The following is a 24,049-nucleotide window of genomic DNA, read 5'->3' as shown; positions in this document are numbered from 1 at the left end:
TGGCACAAACTCTAGTCGCGATACAGACTCCGTGTAACGTGAAGTCCGCGAATGTGACATGAACTCTACAACCGTGATATCAACTCTATTAACGTGACACCGACTTCGCAGGCGTAGCACGATCTCTATGTACGTGATACGAATTTGACGAATGTAACATGAAGTGTACGGGTATGATACGAACCCTGGACGTGACAGGAACTATATCGATGCGATACGAATGCTATCGATGTGACATGAACTGCACGAACGTGACAGAAACTCTATGAATACAGCGTGGAATCTATAGACGCGATTGAAGCTGTACGAGATTAGACGGATTTCGCGTGTCGTTGTCAATTTGACAGTTGTTGTAGGTCCTTAACAGGAAGAAAGCAAAAGGACTTCTTTAAAAGGGATTAATTATTCGTAGTTCTTGGTTGACCGTATAATTCCTGAAATGGAATTCCGGGCAGGGAGACCGCCTCTATATATCGCGACCGTGTCGATTTATCGTGGGATCGCAATTTAGTGTTGTACGAGCTGTTAGCAAACCGACGGCTGCAAATTGATGCCCTCTGGGCCCAGTGTCGGTATATTAATAGAGTCGGTGTTAGGTTCAATCGATGATACGCAATAAATTGATGAAATCGTTATTCCACGGGTCCTGGTATTATTTAATCAGCGATGCACACTTCATTTGAGTACGATTTTCTGAATACCTGTGTGTATAACTAGATGCTCGAATAACACGGCGTAGGCCGTCGGTCTATTGTTCATCGGTGTCGATGATACAGTGCAGGGCGCTTCATGCCAACGCGCCTCATTAATGACACCGACAACGACGGGCGCCGCGACGACCGGAGAACCACCGGCCGTTTCGCGTCTTCTTGATTTTCTCCATTTTTTTTCGCCTCCGAGCACCCCTTTTCCTCCCCCCGTTCCTTGGTCGACGCCGGGACTTTGTGCCCGCTGGAATCCCCAGCGAACCGTGAACTTGCTGGCAGGTTGCATCGACGGAGTCACGCGACGATCGGCAAAACGAACAAACACGCGGCAGACGGTGCAAAAAACTGCAAAACATGTATGGGTATCTCAAAAAAGTATTCCAATGACGAATTACTTTATCCTTTCCTCCCAGTCGAATGCATAGAACGAGTAGCCCTTTTGTTTTTCGATACCGTTGCTCGTCGAGAAGCTCATAACGTAAATAAGTAAAAAAGAAAGAGTAAACTTTGTTCGTACTTCGTCCTCGAGAAAATTGAGTTTGAAAACACGTCGAATACGCGCGCAACAGAGATTGGACATCGATATAAGTAGAAAGGGCGCGTCATGGTAAGACGCGCCTAACTCAGCCAAATCGTGGTTGCATTTACCGTGTCTCGCACAGTTTACTGCAATTATTTAATATGCTCGTAAAAACAAACGAATGAAAGTATCGTGGATCTGTCTCAATTAAAAAATTACTCGAGCCAGTCTCTGGCGGGCCGCGAACGTAGGGGTGTTCACGTTTGAAAAGTTCCAAGTTCTCTTTTTTGTTGGCCCGTGCCCCGACGCTCGTTTTCGACTTCTGTCATTCTTGGCCCGTTGTTTTCGCGCACCTCGAGCCTCGTTCCGCGTTACACGTGCTCACGGCTTGTTAAACTCAAAAGCTCCGCGCTTGACGGCTAATAGCTAGCAATTATTTGAACTCGACGCGGAAATGCCCGTGTAAGTTCATTAAAGCACACCGAGTATCAAACGAAAAATTCCATTTGTGTGCGCGAGCCGCGTTTCTTTCACCCTTTCTTGTTCCGTCGTTCTTTATGGTTTTTCTTCTGCGAACTGCCGGTTGACGTTGTAATATAGCCAGATAGCGAATGCACCTCGAATAAAACATCTTAGAAGAGGCACAGTCCTCGCGGAAACGGAGTAAATACTTCATTTCCAGTCTTTAGAAGAGAATTCACAATACGATTCTATTCAATCGGACGAAGAACAGTGTCTTCGCATGCATTGAAAACGTTGGGACCGAAATCCTCGTGGATCGTGAATGCCAGTTGTTTAATCTGCTGTTGACGCGGTTAACCGTCGGATGGTTTAGAACTTGCGAGTATATTTGGTCGCAGGCGTAACCTGAAATTAATATGAACGCGAAACGAAAGAGGTTACGTTCTCCGAAATGGCGGGAAATGATACAGAGGTTCACGTTACAAGTTTTAATGGGTACTGTGACCAGGCCGTCTTATCGGAGCCCAGCACGTAAGATCGAGCACGATACACGCCCTAGTCGACACGATACAAAATCGATACTCACGAGCTGCATTGTTTTATGAAAAGGAAAACGTAGCAGCCGCGCGTTTAACGGCGAATCGAACGCTAACGAGGCTTCAACGCCTTCGTCGCCCCACGTTAATATTAAAGTAACGGCAGACAAGCTGTCGGCTACTAGTAGTTAGTTACCCTTCGTGTGCCGCCATTCGATGCCGAGGACCTTGATCTAGGACTCGCTGGTTCTTGCCACGACATAGCTAAACTGTGCAAAGAAGAAAGTTATATCTTCTCTACAGAGTAAACCTAATTTTACAACCCCAAACAGTTCTCGAATCACCCACAGCACGTAAAATGTTACCATTCAGAAGTGGCATCTTTAATTTTTTATATGAAACGACCAACTCCTTATTTTATCACTCGAAAGAGAATAAGGAAATAAATTTGTTCCTGACGTTGATTATACCCTAACTCGAGCTATCGTTCCTTCAAGCGTGGAACAGTAAAACTTTGTTCGTTAATATTGTAGTAACCTGTAAGTCGTTCGTACTGTAATATAGTTTTTACTTAGAACTCCCATATTTTTCTGATGGTGAGATGAAAAGTAAGGCATGACATTTAAGAAATCGAAAATTACCTTTGCAACCTGTGGGAACGCAAGGTGTAAGGGAGTCATTCGTACGTCGCGTTTGATGCGATGCAACTTCTGTGTGAAAACATTTTGCATACAATAGCTGATCTGGTAGCTATTTATAGTAGTAAAGTTAGGTGGTTCACCTTGTATAAATATTATATCAATCCGTACTTACGGCACTTACTATTATACTTTATGTTCCAATATTACGACACGTTGTTAACGAGAAATCAACCGACTATTATTATACGATTATGCAAAACTATTTTCATCTTACATCGAGAGCTTCAATTTTTTAAATTCTGTGCTTTATAAATATTCAACTATTAACCCTACATAGTTTTATTATTAATTTCGCGAATATCAATTTTATTAATTCGCATACCACGTCGATATCGCCGTAAATATCGGAGCGAATATTTGTATATACTGTTTCGTTAACCTGAGAAACTTTCGTTACAAACTATTTCTGAATTGTGAATTTAAATCGATGAACTAATAACCGATTGAAGACGATCCGTCGATCGATTCGAAATGGACAGTTTGAAACGGCTTTCTCTACTGACTGACGTTTGTAGACCGAAGCAAGGCATTCGAGGATGCTAGGAATATTATTATAAGAAACTGTAAATGTAGAGATATCATACCTAACGTACGACATAAGACTTGAACCTGAACACGCTCAATAAGTTGAATAAATGATGACATCGTAACCGAAACAGTGATATCACGCAAGTACACGTGACAGTGACAGATGACGGCTGGCTGGTGAAGTCACGTGTACGTGACAGTGGCATTCATCGTTGCTAATATTAGAATAATCGAGTGCTTATCAATGAAGCATTTTATTTTTAATTTTTTGCAAAACGGTTCTCAAGACATCGTTCTTAATAATAAAAACATTATAAATGATTGTCGTAACAAGACTTAAATATCATTTTATTTTACACGAATGATCGAAATAAAGAGGGGTCAGGAACGAATTATTATTCCTTGCTAAAGATTCGGTGCAATTTGGGTCAAATGAATTGTTTATTCGACGTTTCAGTTACAGCTGTATTTTTACATGGTCTTTCCCATAAGAAAATTTCTGGTGCCACGATACGTTACCTTGCTAGTATCAATATTGCAAATAGTTCATTTATATGTTCTAATTCAAAATAAGAACGAATCTTTCTTCTCTAATTCCTCATTTTTCATAAGTAGACACACGTTCGTAGTACCTTCTTTCGTCTCTGCTAATATTCTAGAATAACTGCATAACTGCAAAAATCGACGTACCAATTTGATATGTCCAAAATAGCTATGGATCGCTGAAAACATGTCCGATAACTAGGTCAATGGGTGCCCGAGGATGGATATGCAATTGACAAACGTAAATACCTATGCCATTTGTAGTATGTCGTGTCCAAAATGTTGTTCTTTTGATGGAATTTTGTACCGGAACTGTGAGAAGTAGCGGGATTCGGGGTTACTTCTGTATCATATAAAGGGATGATAAATACTTAGCGTGGCATAAAGAACTTCGCACTGCGTTATGTTTTCACGAAAATACGGTGTCTCCGTCAACTGAGAGTAATCGAGCCCGAAAGGTGTATACAACCATGGAATGCGCATGGAAGAACCCCGAATTTAGTGGACGTCGCCACACGTTTGTAACCCTCGAACTCACAAAACATTTTCAGAGGTACTACTATTACACTTGTACTTTATTCAACCATAATCGAAATAATTGAACTCCTCGTTAGTCGTCAGAATGAAGAACACTTTGGTTAGAGTTCAGTTTTACTGCGAAGACCAACAAATTTTCAAATTTTTTAAACTGGCAACACACTTGATTCGACATTAATAACATTTTCACTATAAATTTAAAGTCTAACACGAATCATTTAGTTCACCACCCTTTTGACAAGACATTGGCATAGTCTTCAAGAAATTATTTAATTTTAAAAATACACCGAGAAAAATCGAACCACGTGTAATCTGAGGATGTACCATGATATTGTAAAATTTTGCGTGTCAAATCGAGGTTTTATAACATTCATAATTTGTCCACCAAGACGATTAGTCGTGCCAGTTGCTTCGCGACGGTTGCTTATTAGTTGCTCGAGAATCGTGGAATGTTTCCAGCAATGTATGGTAAAAACCAGCGATATCATAGTTGAATAGGTGAATTATTATACACGGTGGAACCCGTAAACATAGTTCTTGATATAAATAAAACACGAAATACGTAACGCGTCGACTGCCATATTGGTCACCGATGACCGGCGCTTCGATCTTACGACTCTATGAAACGTTTATTATAAATAAATTCAGGTACTTGCAAACTTCTGAATAAGGTTATTATCATCAGTGATGCTACGAGTAACAAATACACCGATGAACTATTGAATATTTTTATTATTCACGCTACATTTGAGCAGATATCATGAACATCCCCTAAGCAGTTGACGCGTTAGAATATGAAATTTTCCTCAGTATTATTCGTAATCTTCAACACCCACATTCTTTCTATATCTGGTATCTTATTTGTCAATATTATCATGTCAATAAGATTCTTTCACTAACTTCTTGGCAGCAACAAACACTATTTACATCACGCTGTACATTCTTGTCTTTAGTCTGACAAAGACGTTACTATTTTCGTTATTATTATCGTAATAAGCACAGCACTATCCTCTTCCGTTGGCATCTACTTAGCATCTGATTCGAAAATTGCGGCCGTTCTTGCAAGGAAATCGACAATCGGTCCTACACCAAACCGCAGCATTTCTCGACACGATACCGATACAATCCCTCGTAATTTTTATTCCTTAAAACAAACGTAAACATTCGACGATCGTCGAGAGATTGGATACATCGTGCTCGAAATACGCTCACCACTCTAGGACGCGAAGAACCCCGACTAGAGCGGATGCCCAGCAGATTTTTTACACCGGCAGATTTAAGACCGGAGGATATCGCAAAAGGGGGTGCAGTAATCGCGCTCGACCGCAGACCCGGTTCCCGTGTTACAAAGTTGCAACATTCACGCTGATAATATAACCCAGCCCGGACCCGGGGTGTATTTAAACGTGGATCGAGGCCCCGCTAGAAGTACATGGATCCTCGGCCGTGCCATCCGCAATCGTCGCCTCTCCTGGAGCACAGGAGTACGAAGGAAGGGGTCGGGGACGAGGATCGAACGATAATATCGGCCACGAGCGTGCGAGGAACTCGAGAACGAAAACCGCAGCCGAACCTCGGCGACGTTCTCGGTGGTCAACTTCGAACACAGATAGGACAGTGGGGGCCTGGGGGAGGGCAGCGAGGGCCTGTGGACGAAGATGAACGGAATACGCGCAGGCGGAATGGGGATAAATAGACGGACTTGGTGCACGACGGAGAGGGTGGATAGTCGCGACGGGTGGAAGCGAGAGAGAGAGAGAGATAGAGAGAGAAAGGTATTATCGAAAAGAGAGAGAGAGAGAGAGATGATGAGAGAGAGAATAGAGAGGGAGAGCAGACGGCAGGTGCAGGAGAGGATTCGCGTACGGGCGGGTGAGTTGTGCGTACCAATCGCTGTTTCAGGGTACGACCGCAGGCACGCAGGAGGTGGCGAAAACCGGGCACAGCCCCAGGAGCGGAGGGTTCCGGCAAACGGGACAAAACCGCCCACGCTGCTTCCCGGGGAGCGGCGCGCGTCTGCTCGCGCTGCAGCGAGTGCAACACACCGAGTGCCGCGCGCGAAAACGGGCTTCAACGCGACTCGGTTGGGTGGTGGCTCGCTGTTCACTCGTCGGAAGGAAAAAGCGAGACAAGAAGCCCCGGTGAAGCGAGACGGGGCAGGAGAAAGATCGAAAGAGGGACGGAGAGAGAGAGATACCGAGGGGGATGCGTGAAGGAGGAAGGGTGAAACGGATGAGGAAGAGGAAGAGGAAGAGGAGGAGAAGGAAGAAGGGTGGCAGGTAGGTTCGGCGGGGAGGGGTGAGAGGTGGCGGAGGTTGGGCGACGGGGGTGGCGGCCGATTCTCGGTTGGTGGCTGCGGAGGCGAAGGCCGAAGGGGTGAGCGAGGTGGCGGCGGTGGCGGCGAACATAAAATCCGTCGCACATGCCTGGTGCATTCATTAGGGGGGATGTGCCCGTGCAGCGTACACGTCGACCTGCATCCACGCCACCCTCTCTCTCTCTCGGTGCCACCCCTAGCTTCAGTCGCGCTCCGCGGCCAACTTGGTACACACGCCACTTTGTTGTTTCTCCCTCGCGGAGAGCTACTGTTCGCGTCGCCGTACGCTATCGAGCGTCGCGTCGCGGTTATAAATCGTGCCGCGTTATTCACCCTCGATCCGTCATTGATCGATTGAATGGAACGGATCGTCGACGGTTGAATCGCGTTAACGTCTGTGTCGCGCGTTCGATCGCGGTTCTCGTCTCCGCGTTCGATCTACGACGCGAAAGTTGAACCTCTACGTCGGGTGAACGCAACGAGTGCCGTCCCACCTGTCGTGTGCGCGAACGTACTGTCCATGAAGGTGACAAAGCCCAGCTGTTCCGCTGTGAACGGAAGCCCGAAGGATCCGTGAGGAGGAGAAAAAGATCGCTCAACCCCTCGAGAGGAAGATCGTCTCACGAAGATCATCACGGAAGATCTCCCGCGGGAGGATCAACGGGATCCTCCTCCGATCTGCGTCGCCGGCTACGGGAGGCCGTCAGGGATTTCATGTTCACGAATTTCAGTAAACCAGGTAACGATGCGCCCAAGGCGCGTCGATTTTCAGACATTTCTCGCGACGATGCGTTCGTTTTATTTTCACCTTTGTCGTCATCGTCGTCGGTGCACGTCTGTTTTTGATCGCGCGGCTCCTCCTGGCGACACGTGGCCCGCCGAGAGGGGAGATACGCGCCTATTCCCGCAAACGGCCTACCAGAACGGGACTCGTCTATCCAGAGATCTAAAAGATACGCGTCGCGTGTTCCTCCCTCCGTCGATTACACGCGAGAGGAAAAAGATGCGAGTAGATCACCTTCAGAGACGATTCTACCTTTTTCCCACTAGCCTCTTTGCGGTCAGCCCTCGTCGATATGACCCTGTTACTCGATTGCTTTTGTTATCTGGTTTTAACGTAAACCGATAATCTGTTGGGGAAAATAAGGGAAGTTATTTGCGATCGATCGTAGAAAATATGTAGAATTCAGGGTAGAGGAATACGCTGTTAAATTCTGTAACCGATCGCGGTACCGGATAGTTTAACGGATTTCAATAATGCGCTCTGTAAACTAGACTGCGTTTATCGGGTTTGCGTTCGATTGAAACATAAACTGCGATACGGACAAAAACACGCGGTAACGCGACTGTCAATTTTCGAGACTGTGCTCCAAGTAACTAATGCGTTTTGCGATCACTGTAATTTCTCACCCAACGCGATTTACGTTCAGTGTCGCGGCTGATCGCGAAGGGAAATCAGATTTTTTATCCGTTTTCACTGCGAAAAGCGACGAAGATCGAACGGAAGTAGTTCGTAATGGTTGTAAATGGAAAAGCGCCAAGACTGACGTTTGCTCAAATAAACGTTAACCTTTTATCGAGTATTGCGACCGTTTCTAAATGCAATAAAAATTGTCCCTGTAAAGTTTATTGAAAAAATTTCACAGAATCTTTAGATATAAGATAGATTTGCAAGTTTAATTATTATACAATTTCAGTATTAGATGATTCGTGAACGTATAAATAATCATAGAACATAGAGTAATCTAAATTTTTGAGCTGCGCGGACCAAAACGTAATATCGAGAAAAATTATTTTTATAATCTACTCTTCTAGACTATTATATAAATTATAATTCTTTTCGATGTTGTGTATCTGCACGTATGTATGTTTATACACGATAAACTCGAGAACCACAGGACCGATTTAGATAAAACTTCTACTGCTAGATAGCTTATTCTTCCAGTTTGAACGTTTGTAGCATTACTGTACCATAACCAGGGCCGAAGTAATAAACGAAAATGCAAACCAAGTCTGTATTTGTTCTTCTTATTGCGTCATATCAGTCGAAACGCTGACCAAATTATAGAAGGTACACTAAAATAATATATGAGGAGTAAAAAGAACTTATAATTTCCTGTAAAAGATCAGCAGCAGAAAATAAATTTGTATATTAAATTCAGTATAATTTTAAAACGATTGAACAAGTTATATAAAAAAGATCTTCAAAATACTTTTACTGAAATTTTCATAAAAATTTGTACTATAATTTTTAAGATAAAAAAAGAAAGGATAAGCTGAACGTTATAAAAAATTAATGTATTCCTTGCAATAATAGTGGATTAACTATAAAACTACAACGTAGATTACATACATACATACAGGGTGTTCGGCCACCCCCGGGAAAAATTTTAATGGGAGATTCTAGAGGCCAAAATAAGACGGAAGTCAAGAATACCAATTTGTTGATGGTAGCTTCGTTAAGAAGTTATTAACGTTTAAAGTTCCGTCAATATTGAATTTTTTTCTCGAAAGTGGGTAAGATTTCGGGAGTATCTCTATTCACCAATAATGATTGTAATTGACCCCCGCAACCGAAAATAATTTTTCCAGAACGATTTGAAACTTTTCAATTTCGCCGAAAAATTTAGGCACCTACCCCCTGTCGATTTTTCTTGAAAATTCGTTTTTGATTTTTAATAATTTCGCTTGACGTCCTACAGAAAAGTTGTTTAATACTTTTTTGTAGGTACCTATGGGCTCTATTTCAGAAAAAAGTTTCATTGAAATATATTCATAATTGTAGGAGTTGTGGCTGTTTGAAAATTGGACCATTTTTATGGGGTTTTTCTCATTTTGCGGGGTTAAGGACCAACTTTTCGAATATTTTTACGATTTGTACATATTCTCCATCAAAATACGCGTAGTTTGCTTTTTTAAACATTAAAATCCTTCAATCCGTTCAGAAGTTATGACGTTTTAAAGATTCGTATGAAAATTCGGGCAGACATTTCTGGCCTGAAATTATATTTTCGGTAAGGAATTTTTTTCTTGAAACTGAGTAGGATTTCGGGGGTATGTCTGTTGACCAAAAATGCTTGTAATTGACCCCTACAACTAAAAATAATTTTTACAAGACGATTCGAAAGTCTTTTTTTTCACCCAAAACTTTCAGCACTTACTCGAATTTTTTTCTCGAAACTGCGTAGGATTTCGGGGGTATGTGTATTCACCAAAAACGATTGTAATTGACCCCTGCAACCGAAAATAATTTTTCCAGAACGATTTGAAATTTTTGAATTTAATTGTTAATAACTTTTTAACGAAGCCTCCATCAACAAATTGGTATTCTTGATTTTCGTCTTATTTTGGCCTCTAGAATCCTCTATTAAAATTTTTCCCGGGGTTGGCCGAACACCCTGTATACATGTTTTTCTATAGATCTAAAAAATTGCATATAAATAAATTTTTTAGAACACTAGCGAGGTCTGTAGCAAAGTTTTTCATCTGATAATACTTAATTGATGGTAGATGCTTGAACGTGACTGGCTTTTAGATTAGTGAAAATACACAAAATAAAAATTACCATATCTAACATTAAAGTATTGCATGTCCTTAGTATAACGATCGCTCAACCAAAGAATATGTGAAATTAGGAAATAAATTCTATTTAAAAAATAAGTACAAAGCCCAATTTGTGTTTGAAAGTATCTACATAGGGCTAGATATTTAAACTATCTTCTATTAAATAAGCTCAAACTTCGTATTAAAATACTAACCAAATATTTTATAGTTTTTATAATACGCATTTTTAGAAAGATTTAGAACCTCTAAAGTGTAAAGTACTTTCCTGGAGACATAATTACTCTACGACAGAGTTCAAAGTTATCGTTCCCCATCGTTATTATCGATTGAAAGTGCTTATCGAATAAGATTGATTTGCAACGAGAGTATGCATATTTTTCTACATTTTTTCGACCATAACGCGAAAATATTTTCTAAAAAGAGAATACGTACGCTTAACGATAGAGACGCTAATGGAGATTAAAAACTTTTTTGGTTTTTTATTTCAGATAATTTGATCGTTAAATATCTTTCTCGCTAATCTAGACAAAGTGGCTCCACTTGATTGGCCATAACTTTTACACGATTCCAAATTTTTTAATAAAATGTATAAGATTTGTAGTGCAGTGGATATACTTTTATTCGTAAGCTAATAAATTGAGCAAAACTAATTATTTTAGCCAATATACAGGTTGTTGCCATCCCTAGGAAAAATTGTAATGGAGGATTCTAGAGGCCAAAATAGGATGAAAATCAAGAATACCAATTTGTTGATGGAGGCTTCGTTAAAAAGTTATTAACGTTCAAAGTTCCGCCCGTAGAATAGCAATTTATCCACCTACTCGAATTTTTTTCTCGAAAGTGCGTAGGATTTCGGGGGTATACCTATTCACCAAAAATGATTGTAATTGACCCCTGCAACTAAAAATAATTTTTCCAGAATGATTTGAAATTTTTTAATAACTTTTTAATGAAGTGTCAGTCGAGAAATTGATACTCTTGATTTTCGTCTTATTTTGGCCTTTAGAATCTCCCATTAGAATTTTTCCTAGGGATGGCTGAACACCCTGTATAGATTCGTATTGATAATACCAATAAATTTGAAAATGCAACAAAATGGAAATACAAACCAGAAAATACATATTTTAAAGTTATATTTTATATTGCAATTGCTATTCGTATATGCAACGAATAGACGTCATATTTCGTTACGTACTCCAATTTCAGTCTTGTTATTAGCAAGATTGCATCATTAACAAGTACGCGGTGGAGCACGATTCATTATTTGATTTTCACACTAATTTGTATTTTTCACAGAGAACGAGACGAAAACTTGTTTTCTCCGAATGAGAATTTGAAACGCGCAAAATACTATTTTTCAATCAGAACTTGTTTACCCAGATTCAAATGTAGTATCAAACACAAGTCGGAGAAGAAACTTTTGCAAACTGCAACATGTAACTTTCGAGTTGTAAATAAAAACCAGTTACGCGAGACGAGAATTCTTGAGATGAAAAATAAGCATAATAAAAATACCAGTCGCGCGCATAGTTCCATTTATTGAACATAAACGTCTTCCTTGCGCTTAAGTCCTCTTCAGTATGATTTATACGTAAAACATTTTTCAGTTAACCCAAGAGTTGAGAAAACAGGATATATTATGGATAAAAATTGATAAAATTCAACACGTACGATACGTTCGACTTAAAAATAATTCATTTTTATGTCGAACGAAAAATTATAACGAAGAGGACTTGAAACGTTCATGTTTAATGAACTAAATTATGCTATTTTTTAGTGTCATCGTATATCGTATATCTAGAGATAAAAATTCAAACGAAGCGGAGCATTTTTTTTTAGAATATCCGTTGGATTATTTGCTCGATATTTCGCAAGATAACTTCGTATGCAAATACAAAACCATCGTAATTTCTTACATGCCGCCACAACGGTGGACAAATATTGCAATAACCTTATATCAAGATTAATTTTTAATCTAGCGCGATGCAGGGAATAGGGGGTTCGAGCGATTTATAATTTATCGCGAGCACATAGTCGGTGCCGTATTTTGAGTCGCGCATACATTAAAGTAAAAAATGATCACAGGCTCGAAAATACTTTGCCTCCGGAACCAAGAACCATTAACGTTCGTTCATTGTTGCTTTAACCGATCGGGCGTCGCTTTTACTAAATGGATACGATAAAAAGAAAATCGAAATCACGTCGTCTCTGTCTTGGTCTTTGCCTCTCGAGCGTGTCGCCCCTTCGAACGTATCGATTGAATCCTTCGATCGCAGGAACCAGCCGCGTGACGGGGTTCAACGAGAGGGAGGAAAATTCGTTGCGGCGTAAGCATCCGTTCGCGATTTTCATCCGTAGCGTAACTCGTACCTGTGAAACGGCTGTAAGTACGTCAATAAGAGAGCCCCGTTCTCCCGCGAGAAACTTCCCGGTGCGTTTGAAGATCAAACGCTGAAAACGTGCTCTTTCTACCCCGTAAACTGAGCGAGGCTGCATTGTCGCTGGGAAAATGCACGGTCGAGCGCACAGGCGCGCGTCTCTTATCGAGACAGTATTTCATGCGGACTTTCTTACCTCTGCATTAAATTTCTCTGCGACCAAACGAACCTGCTACTTTCCGGTTCGACCGTACGCATATATTTTCGCGAGAATTTCAGCCCGTGAGGCCGGGCGGTATGGTGAAATCGAGGATACATCGCGCATGCATATATTCCGATACGTCGAGACGCGTCGTTTTTACGAAACGGATTCCGCGCGTCGCTCGCGAAACCGTGTCGGTGCGCGCGCACCAGCGCGCGGGCATGCGCGTGACGATTAGCGCGGCGGCATCGCTGCACTTCCGGCGTGCATCGCGCGAAGATCGTCCCTGAAGATCTCCCAGCCGCACGGAAGACGGAGAAAAACGATTTTTCGTCGCGCTACGTCGCCTCGTAGCGCGACTTCTCTCACCGCGCTAGCGCTAGCGAACGTATCGGGCCACGATACGTCGCGATGCCAGCAACGACGTGTTTTCCTCGTGGAACAGTCAAGGCCACCGCGAGATAATTATGCAGATAACGGTGATGCTCGCCGGTAACCCAGCTGCGTGGAGGATCTACAGGTCCGTTCCTTGTCAAAGATAAGCTTGTTCTTTCCTCTATGTGTTGTCCTTAGCGTTGATCTTTGATCTATCGTGCTTGAATAGTCGCACATTCGACGAAATCGTCGAACGTGTGCGCGCTCGCACGTGAGACACCGCTGATCGCGAGATCAGGTAATGCTAGGACTGGAACTTTTTGAAGAATTTTTCTTATATTCGAATATTCATTCGTCCCAAACGATCCTAAATAATATTGTATTACTAATGTAAAACACAAAGGAGCTATTGTGCACGCATACATTTACAATGCAACTGTATTTACGTACGGTTACATAGATGCAGATTATCGCTCATCTTCTAAGAATCATTGATTTCACTCACAGCAATAGTTCATCCGTATGCTTGACCCAAATCAGCTAATAACAAGATGTAATGCTTAAGTACATCATCGGTATCTCTATTACATAAAGAGTGCAATTATATAAGTATTCGCTTATTAATATTTGAGTAATGCTGTTCGAAGTTCATTCGTAGTATTCGAATACCTATAAAATATTCGAATAGTCCCGGCCCTAGCGCAATCGTCTCGGTCAGCGGAGAGAACTTGTTCAAGGAACCGGTTCGGATAATTGATTGCGCAACCATTTATTTTATCGTAAAATGGTGTTGCTAATGTCAGCCGGACGACGAGGCTTTTTTTTGCCTTTTTTATGAACGACAAGTCTATCTTCGATGCGACCAAATCGAGATACATAATAAATTGAGGTACAGGATTAGGGGACCTCGCATAAACGTATTCGTAGCCTAACATCAAATCGAGATACACGATAAAACGAGGTACAAGATTACAAGACCTCGTGTAAACGTACTCGTAGCTATCACGTGCATTATTTTGATAATTACTCGTCTTTGGAACGAGCAAATCCGATCTTATATCACAGATACGACTATTCTTTTCCCGTGTGTTGCTCTCCGCTAATTCCACCGCGAACGCGTGGATAGGGAAAAGAAAACGTGGCGACATATTTTCCGAGAATAGAGTACGCGCGTCGGAACGCGGGCAGATTTGACCTGAGGATCTAAATTTCTCATGGAGAGTATTTCGAGTTCATTGTAACTCCTAATGTACGGTGACTCGTATCAATACACGAACACCATACTATTTCGTATGTTATTGCTTTATATGCGTGTAAACATAATGTGGGATTAATTATTTTTGTTATTGAGGATAAAATTTACTCTTTGAAATATAGTTTTAATATAATTTTAGCGTGGTCTAAAATTTGTGTCCGTTATTTGCAAATGAAATTTACTTAATTCTGTTGGGTATTAATACAAGTCGCTGGAATGTATTCTCCTTTTTGGGCAAATTGTGACATCGTTTGGTAATAGCGTCCGTCATAACTCATGACTCCGCCAGACGCTAAATGCGAGGAAAAGGTTTTTTTTAACGAAAGTATCGTTTCGAACGTTTCCACTTACTTTGGCATTAAAACTGTTCCGTCGTCATCGCGTCTCGTGCTTGCATTTTAAATCTTCAGAAACGCGCCCGAGATAAATTCAATTATGCTCTTTGCGCGATCCGCTTAATATACCGAATTTCTATTTACAAACAACCGTCCCCCCTTCTATTTCCCGGCATCTTCGCCGTGGACACGCACGCGAATTGTAATTTTGCATAGTGCCAATCAAAGCGCGGATTAAATCTGTTAATGGTCGGGCAAAGCTTGTAAATCCATATTCGAAAACCGATTAAGGAGATTTTCCAATTTTCCCGCTACCTATTGATTTCGTATGGTTAACACGATTATCGTCCGGCTCGCGGACGGTCGAAATTAATATCAGAAGGCTCGCGATTTGCGTGAATTACCGTTTATTGCAGTCAAATGAAGCCGAACGACCCCTTTGCACTCGATGATTTTCAGCGAAATGTAATCCCTATCTCGTATAATCGTAGTGCGCACGTGTATGTACGTTTTACCGAAAGAAATTGAAACGAGAGTATTCGCGAATCATTAAAGCCAACGCGATAAAAGCGTACGAGCGACCTTTCGGTTTTGCAAAGTATAAGGTGCAACGGATTTCAAAGTTACGAACAGTTTGTTAAAGTATCCATGAATTTTACGCGCGTTACCGTACGTTACGATAATGAAACAGACGGTGAATAAATTTTGAATTCTCTACGGTTACGTCTAATAAACTATAATTTACATATGGTTAAGAAATTCGCGTAAGATATTTTAAGAGCGTTACGCACCGCCTCGTGACTCGTTTATAAAATATTTTCTAGATAAGAATTAGGTTTGCCTTTGTTTGGCAATTCCAGGAAGTATGATATTTCTTCGAATACGTTCGAAGTTCCAAGTTGAACTTTAGCATCGAATACAAAGGCTGTATTTATTTACACTTCCGGCAGCATGCCAAAAAGATTCTATCAGAAGTATTTACATTCACCGAGCAAAGCATAATTTGTATAAAATTATCACAGTTTGGACAGTTAATAAGATAGGCACAATTTATCTTGACGTTTGTGTAGAAGGTAATTAAATTTAATGTCTATTTATCTATTTCAATATTCAATACATAATCTATATAGCTTTTACGTAGTAATAGATATTTTAATCGTAATCCTAATAGATAATGTAATTTTATCACATTTTACAGTCGAAATTGCTTTATAATGTTTTAATAATTAATCGTATTTTTATATACGACACGTTGTACTTTCTATTAAAAAATTCTATTCGAAACAAAAGAGGCAACTACATGAAACAGATTATGTTTTCTCTCTTTTGAGAGACAAATAAACGTCGAAAACGACAGTTTCTTTGAATTAATTATTACAAGTATATCTATGATATCATTGACACCGAATTACATAAATTTACAAAGAAGAAATTGCTTAGTTAAGTTGTAATTGTCGAAAGAAACTCTACCGCGTGGCTAGTCACGTTTGAATTCGAGCGCCCTTCGCGCCATTCCCCACGGCAGATGCACGAAGGTCAAAAGTATTTTAAAAATAAGGCCGTAGGCATTGGCAGATTGGTATGGCAGTGGACGTTAAGGGTCGGGTGGCGTTGTAATGGCAAAAAGTTTGCGAAAGGTGAGTAATCGTCGAAACGATAAACAAAGCCCGGTCGTTAGTGTATACGGTGCGTTAGTTAGCTGGCGCTGGGTTTAGGTAAATAAAGCCGCGTGTGGAGCGTGTTTGAATGGTTAGAAATCGAGCATCAACAAATCGAGTTTTCGCGAGAAGGCTCGTGGCTAGACGAGCACGACCGACAATGGCGCCCAAGCCTCGCGAATATTGACATTGCTGAAAACATTATCTTCGAATATTGGGTATTATCATATCCGTGGGTGACACGTACTGCGTCGCAATTAATATTCTAACCTTCTTTTAATTTTCGCGACACTTGTCGACGTTAAATTACAAACGGAGTAATTTGTTGGTTGCCGAGGTTATGCGAAAAAAATGTTTTCGGTACGCATAGTAGCGACGCGTGAACCCTGAAGGGTTTTACAGTTATACTGCAATGTGGCACATTTGCAGAAGCACGGAGGAAGTTGTGTGGGTCTAGAGTTGCGATATAATCTCCGAGGAGATATCGTCAAGTCGATATAGGAGAGTGTGCGTGGAGAAGGCGTGTGAGTTAACGTTTTAAGGGTTAGGGAGTCATTCTGTAGTCAGGGTGATCAAAGCCTCTAGTGTGGACAGTTCAGGGCAGCTAGTTTGGTTGTAGGGTCGGGATTGGAGATAGACAAGATGGACCAACAGTATTGTCTACGGTGGAACAATCATCCAGCCAACCTCACAGACGTTCTCAGCTCCTTACTTGCCAGAGAAGCACTCTGCGACGTTACCCTGGCGTGTGTTGGAGAGACATTCAAGGCACACCAGACGATACTCTCTGCATGCAGTCCGTATTTTGAGAGCATTTTCCTCCAGAATACCCATCCCCATCCAATTATATTCCTGAAGGATGTCAATGACACGGAAATGAAGGCATTGCTGCACTTTATGTATAAAGGAGAAGTTAACGTTAGTCAGCATCTACTACCGATGTTCCTTAAAACAGCCGAGGCATTACAGATTAGAGGCCTCACAGATAATAGTGTAAATAACAAGGCAGAAGAGAAAAGTCCATCGCCAGAACCAGAAACGCAAACTGGTGTTAGGCATACCGACTCGCCTAACCTTCAGCCTCTTCCTGAAAAGAGGAAAAGAAAGGCTTCGGGCAGCTACGATGTTTCCCTTAGTGGTCCACCCAGTGAACGGTTCATGTCTGATTCTCAGGTACGTTACATTAAATATTATAGATTGGTATTCCAACATCCTACTCATAAATATGTATAAATCTATACTTCTCTTCTAAGTAAGTTGCATGTTACGTATTGTTGTTTTATTATAACTTTTTTTGCTGCTTTCTAACACTTTCACAATACCAGTTAATATATAAATGCTTGTAAATATTTTTTGTCGATGAAGTTTATTAGCAGTCTTATAATTTTCTGTATCTCCAAATACATTTTATTCGTAAGCCTTATAGCAAATTTATAAATATATTTATGAAATAATACAGTAAACGTTATTCTAATCGCTGGTAGTGGTTTGCAAATTTTTATAAACTTTGTTTTTGAGTATAATGAATTTATAAAACATGGTTTTATTTTTATTTATTGAGCTTTTTATTGGAAATAATTCGCGTAGAACGTGTTGAAAATGATGTACATGTTGTATTGCGTGCAAATGTAGAGACTACAATATTAAATTGACACAATTTTATTGTTTTCTAACAAATATTTTCAAAGCATATGCTCCCGCGTGCTTGCGCGCGCGCGCGTTCGTGCATGCGTGCGTGCGACACGTCACATGCATACTTGTGAACTTTTGTTATTTACTCGTAACGCTTAAAATTCGGAGATAATGATCGCACTTTGTTATCAATAAGCTACATATGTATATGATTGCACAGCTTTCCAAATAGCTCTACGTGTAACCTTGAAGTACAAAGCAAAAGTTAATCTGCGTACTATAATACGCGAATCAAGTATTACAATATCGGAGCTTTTATCGCATATTTATAAGTAAAAATTGCGATATTTTATTGCTGGTGAGAATTCTTGCTAATCGAATGCACTTGAACGTTAATAAACATTTCATTAATACTGTACAGAATGATAAATGACTTACGATTTCATTCTTTTAACATCACATTTTCGATCCTACACTTTGAAAACAAACTTACATAAACAAAATTCGAATCTGCTATTACACATTTTATTTTAAATGTTTGTACAGGCTATAAACATAAAATTGTTTTAATACTTTTTAAATGCATGTCCTTGTGATTTATTGGTTACAGGCATCTTCGCAATGTAGTTACAAATCAAGCCCTCCTGTGATTCCAAAGTTAAATAATGCCTTGGGAGGTGAAATGGAAGATGGTGGTCGACCTATGTCCCCTGCATCACAGCCGCAACCTTCTATCAAGCAAGAGTTAGATCATCATTTACCAGACTTCCATGACAACATCTCCCTCCCAGTAAGTGATTTTTCCAAAAGATATTCCTTATTGTAGCAAAAATATAGTTACATTGTGCATGTCGATAGTATAAGTTAGAGCATGTAAATAGTTTACTCTAAAAAGTAATATATAGTTGTGCATTTGTCTCACGAATATGCTTGTTTGTTATTAAAACCTTCATATTTTACTTTAAATTTTGGACCTGTTGACATCATCTTTTTTATAATGAATAATTCAGAATATTAACTTATTTTTTGATTTATTTAGAATTTAATCATTTTCTATATTTTTAAATATTCATATAGTTTAACATTCTAAAACTTTTAGTGCAATTTTTATAGATCTTACTGTACAATTATTTTTAGTTCCAATCTGGTATATATCTATTTCTTATATTATATACTATTTTTATTTCAGCATGTTATTTTGCTTTTTTTTTGCTGTAAATTTTTATATCCTCTCTGTATCTCAGCGAAGAAAACTTTCTTCGTGTTTAGCTTCTACGCTATTCATGAAATCATGTTACGTATTAAGCATAACATACCAAAAATATAGTTTCGTTACTGCTCCCACAATTAATGTTCTTTCTTAACTACTTTCCTACAACTACTCAGTCCAAACAAACATGGGAAGGAAGGGATGATTAAATAGAGAAATAAAATTGTCTTCTTATATGCAAAAAGGCAAAATCAAAGATGTGTTGATTAAACACATATCCTTTCCTTCTCTGTTGACAGACTAGTGTGGAGTGGGAGGTTCAGAGAGATGGGAAGAGTGACGAAACTATGGATATACAGTGTATGACCCAAAGTCAACCAGATTCTGCTGTGATACAAGCTTCTCGAAAAAGCGCTATTTTGTCTGGAGGTTCTGTGTCTATCAATATATCGGAGACTACGTCTGATTATTACGAGAATTCTTACAAATATTTGCTAAATCGATCCATGCCTTTTAATTCATATTCGTACAATAACAATAACACAATATCGAAACCACAACTTAAATTAGTACCAGATAATCAAATACAATCAAATCTATGCAATATTTCGCCGCGTTCTAATCCTCAAGTTAGAAAGGCTGGTAGATTCAAAGTCAGCTGGTTAGACATGTATTCTTGGCTTCAGTACGACGAAAGATCGAATCTTATGTTTTGTAAATATTGTCGGAAGTGGAGTGATTCGATTCCTGAAATACGTACTTCGTTTGCTGCAGGGAATGGTAATTTTAGACTTGAAATTGTGAATCATCATAATAAATGTAAGGCACACAATTTGTGTGCTGCTAAAGAAAGGGAAGCAAAAGATGCTTATACTTACATTATGGAAACTTGCTAATTTTGTATTATAATTGCAGCTTCGATATTTTTTTCTGAAAATTTTGATGCAATTTTGATTATTATAAAATCAAAAATCTCGGAGAATAAGTCGTATTTGCTACATAAAAATACATAAACATTTTTTACACTCAGTTATTGTAAGGTCATATCTGCATGTACATGTTTGTAATTATAAAAGACTGTGTAAGTAATTTGCCAGTCATTCACATTTTTGTGAAGTATGAATGTTTATTGTTGTATCTCGATAAGAGTATGTTTGTGCCGCGATAGTTTGGCATCTCTGTTTGGTGTTGTCTTCCTTCCTATATCATACTCGATTTTATTTTTATATCGAAATAATACATAAATATGGAGTTTAGAGGAGCATAAAGAACATATGCATTCTGTCAATCGAATTTGAAAAGTTTGTTTAATCAGTATTTTTTTTTTAGAGTGTTTGTACTTTTCTTATCACATTCTTTCATACGTATCTCACGTACGCAGAAATTACAAATATATTAATGCTCGTATTAATTGTATTTTTGTTATATAATGTTTACAAACTTTTGGTTTAATTTTCCTATAATATTTTGCAATATTTCATTGGCAATAAATATATTATATAGGTCCGTGTATTTAGTTTTATTATATTATTTCAAGCAGTCGACTATCATATGTTTCTTTATGCGAATTACGACGTATAAAAATATGTCGAAATTATTATTTTTTCTTAAATATTAGATATTTTGGAGAAAGTTACGACGAAATATTATAATACGTCAACAAAGATATTTAAAGATGTTTATTTTCAGTGTTGCATCAAAATGCAAGGATTATTTATAAAATTAATGTGCGTGGACACACAAAAACACACATTTTATTAAGAAAAACTAAATTCATACAGTCAATAGGTTTTAATATAAAAGAATAGTTGTGCCTTCTGGCGGTAATTGAACACCTTCAAATTTATATCTATATCTCCTTAAACAATACATTTTTATGTAATAATAATTATAAAAGTACTGTAAATTGGCAGTGTATATTATTAATTTCGAAGTATTGTTCGAAAGACAAGGAATGTCAAAGCATGTGCATTTTTGAGGTGATGTGCTTCTTTGATGGATATTATCGCGTTGAATTTAAATAAAAAGTTGAATATTTTTATTATGAAGTATTCTGCCTTATGTATAATATACCTACCTGAAAATTCAATGAATTATTTCAAATGCGTGTTTTAAATTTGGTTTTATTATCATACTTGGTTCAATATTTTAAACTTTGAAAAATAATAAAACGAAATGCAATAACGTTCGGGATCAATGAAGTAATTTTTATTTAGAATTTCGCGAATTATGTTCTAATACAGTTCGATTAATTTCTTCATCATCGTCCCTTTCAGTACATTACGTTATTTAATCCTTAGACGAACGCGTCTTGTTCAGGGTCCTCAGCATCATTATTTCGTTAACAATTCATGTTTTTTTTATTCGAATAGTAGACGACAAATAAAATCAACGAATAGCGATTCATTTATGACGTTCATTCCATGGAACAGTTAAATTTTTATTTGTTCGTTGTGCAATACTTCATTCTACAATTCGATCTCCAATTTTCATTCGACGAGAAAGAAATTGAAGGTTCTTTTATCTTTTTGTCGTTATTCGTAATTGTTGTCCGGATAAGAATTTTTCCCGTGTCTGACAGAAATTATTAGGAGGTAGTAATTCTTTTCACAGTGGTATTTATAGTGGTTTTTCGTGTCGTGTGCAGGGACATCCAGTTGGACTGCTAGGAGATGAAGGGGGTGCCACGGCGGGTGCGCTTAGCGATGGCGTGTCAGGGATTGAATCGTCCGAACACCATAATCCCCCAGAAATGCTCGACGGACTCGATGGTAAGACCTACAAACATCTATCATTACAATCAAAATTCCATTTAGATTTCACGTAATTCCCGTTCGCCCGTCGAAACTCGGCTAGAGTTTCACGCACGTTGGCGCAACAAGTAACCCACGCTTTCGTTCGCCATCTGTTTCGCGACTGTGCCCGTTGCCACGTTGCATTTGTTTAGGAAAAAATTCGCGGAGCGTGGGAACTACGTGACGTCTAAGAAATCGAGGGAGATGTGCATGCACGTTTGCAAGAATTTTTGCGCGTCGAGTCGTACATAGGCGTACGAAGCGAGCATCCCTCTATTTCCGAGTCTGGCAAGCGTAGTGAGTGGTAACTCTTTAGAACACGAACAACTTTCTTGTTGATGGATGCATCCTGTATATGTGTACGTATATATGTGCATACACGGGCAGTGTGTGCATGTATATATATACGTGTATATAACGTGATCATATATATATATTATATGGTATATATTATATATATATTCTTGGTGTTGTGGTGATGGTATCGTGCATTTGCTATGTCACTGTGGTAGTTACGAATCCGTAAGTGTGTTAATAGGAGTATCTAACATTTGAAAGAAAAAAAAGAATAGAAAAACGTTGGTTTTGGGCCAAGTGGTATCGGAAAAATTCACAGTACTTTTCGTTTGGTATCAGCAAATGGACAGTACTTCTGTTTGTCTGTGAATTTTTGAGATGGTGTGTGGTCGTTGATTGCGTACGTGGTCCCGTGTGTGTTGCGTTTTTAATTTTGTTTTGCTACCTTATATACATATACATACATATCGGTGGTTCCGGTCGTATGCGTGACAGGATTAACGGAATAAATTCACAGTGCGACGTGTCGGTGTGTGGGTGCGTGGGTGAATGCCGTTGTCTGCGTGCGAACATGTGTACATACGTGTGCCGGCATATAACTATAAATATAATTTGTAAACGAACGTATATACGTGTGTATATACAGTGGCGGTCAGCTACTTATGGTCGTTACACAGTTCGAGGAACGAACGAGAGTTGCGTTTCGTAACTTTGATTTTTCGCATTTTACGCTCATAAGTTACACATGCTGAATATCGTGTAATACAATAGTAACGTAACTTTACTCTCAGCTTATAAGTTTCAACTATTTTCAACGCTTGTATCTTGTCATCGTAACGTCTGACAATTACATAAAAATTAAATTAATATTGCAGTTTGATACAAAAATTTCTTTTATGGGACCAAATAAATCAGTGTTGATCAGAGACAAATAATTCGATATAAAACAAATAATTGGATTAGAATATTCTTAAATGGTAGCACAGAGTTCGTTGCAATTTTTGGGCTTTCTATGTTTATTATATTTATTTGCGCGAGTCTTTAACGTCAATCGAGGTCTTAATAGGTCGTCCGCCATTGGAACGACACGATGTAACAAAAAATGCTTACAAGTTGAAAATAAAGTATTGTTAGTATCAGGTTACATAATTCTTAATGTATACACCGGGCGAGTTAAACAGGCGAGAGAATGTAAATTTATGAAATGTCAGTCACGTTTGTTCCATAAAGCATGAATCGGTCTTGAGCAGCTGACCGCCATCGTACGTACATGTATGTATATATATATATATATATATATAGATATATATATACATCACTACGGCGTGATTCTCTATGCATGCCTTTAAACACTGTTTTCTCTGTCCTCTTACAAATACCTATTGCCACGTTTCACATCACCGTACCTAGCGATCTTAATCTTACATTCTCACGTGTCTCTCATGCGTTGTTTATTTTAACCCGCAATCGTACGAGTAAACGGGGATATTAGCAACA

General features: G+C 39.2%; 1 protein-coding gene across 12 annotated transcripts in view; it reads left to right on the top strand.

The window, feature by feature from the left end:
• LOC143341675 (zinc finger and BTB domain-containing protein 8A-like) overlaps positions 1 to 24,049 on the top strand; it is an 86,037-nt gene that overhangs the window by 5,948 nt on the left and 56,040 nt on the right. Inside the window, exons 1-5 of one of the 12 annotated variants that reach the window (XM_076764692.1) lie at positions 16,582 to 16,597; positions 17,048 to 17,142; positions 17,238 to 17,791; positions 18,861 to 19,040; positions 22,108 to 22,231. In XM_076764692.1, the coding sequence (XP_076620807.1) occupies positions 17,261 to 17,791; positions 18,861 to 19,040; positions 22,108 to 22,231 (835 nt within the window). In that variant the 5' untranslated portion in view covers positions 16,582 to 16,597; positions 17,048 to 17,142; positions 17,238 to 17,260. Of the gene's footprint in view, positions 1 to 7,005; positions 7,591 to 11,392; positions 13,516 to 15,981; positions 16,598 to 16,638; positions 17,143 to 17,237; positions 17,792 to 18,860; positions 19,041 to 19,759; positions 20,372 to 22,107; positions 22,232 to 24,049 lie in introns of those variants that run through there. The other 11 variants (XM_076764693.1, XM_076764689.1, XM_076764688.1 and 8 more) reach the window with 11 other exon arrangements.

Source organism: Colletes latitarsis, chromosome 5 (assembly GCF_051014445.1).
Source record: "Colletes latitarsis isolate SP2378_abdomen chromosome 5, iyColLati1, whole genome shotgun sequence".
NCBI classification, from domain to species: Eukaryota; Metazoa; Arthropoda; class Insecta; order Hymenoptera; family Colletidae; genus Colletes; species Colletes latitarsis.
The sequence above is the reverse complement of the archived record's forward strand: the minus strand, read 5'-3'. Positions and strand labels throughout refer to the sequence as shown.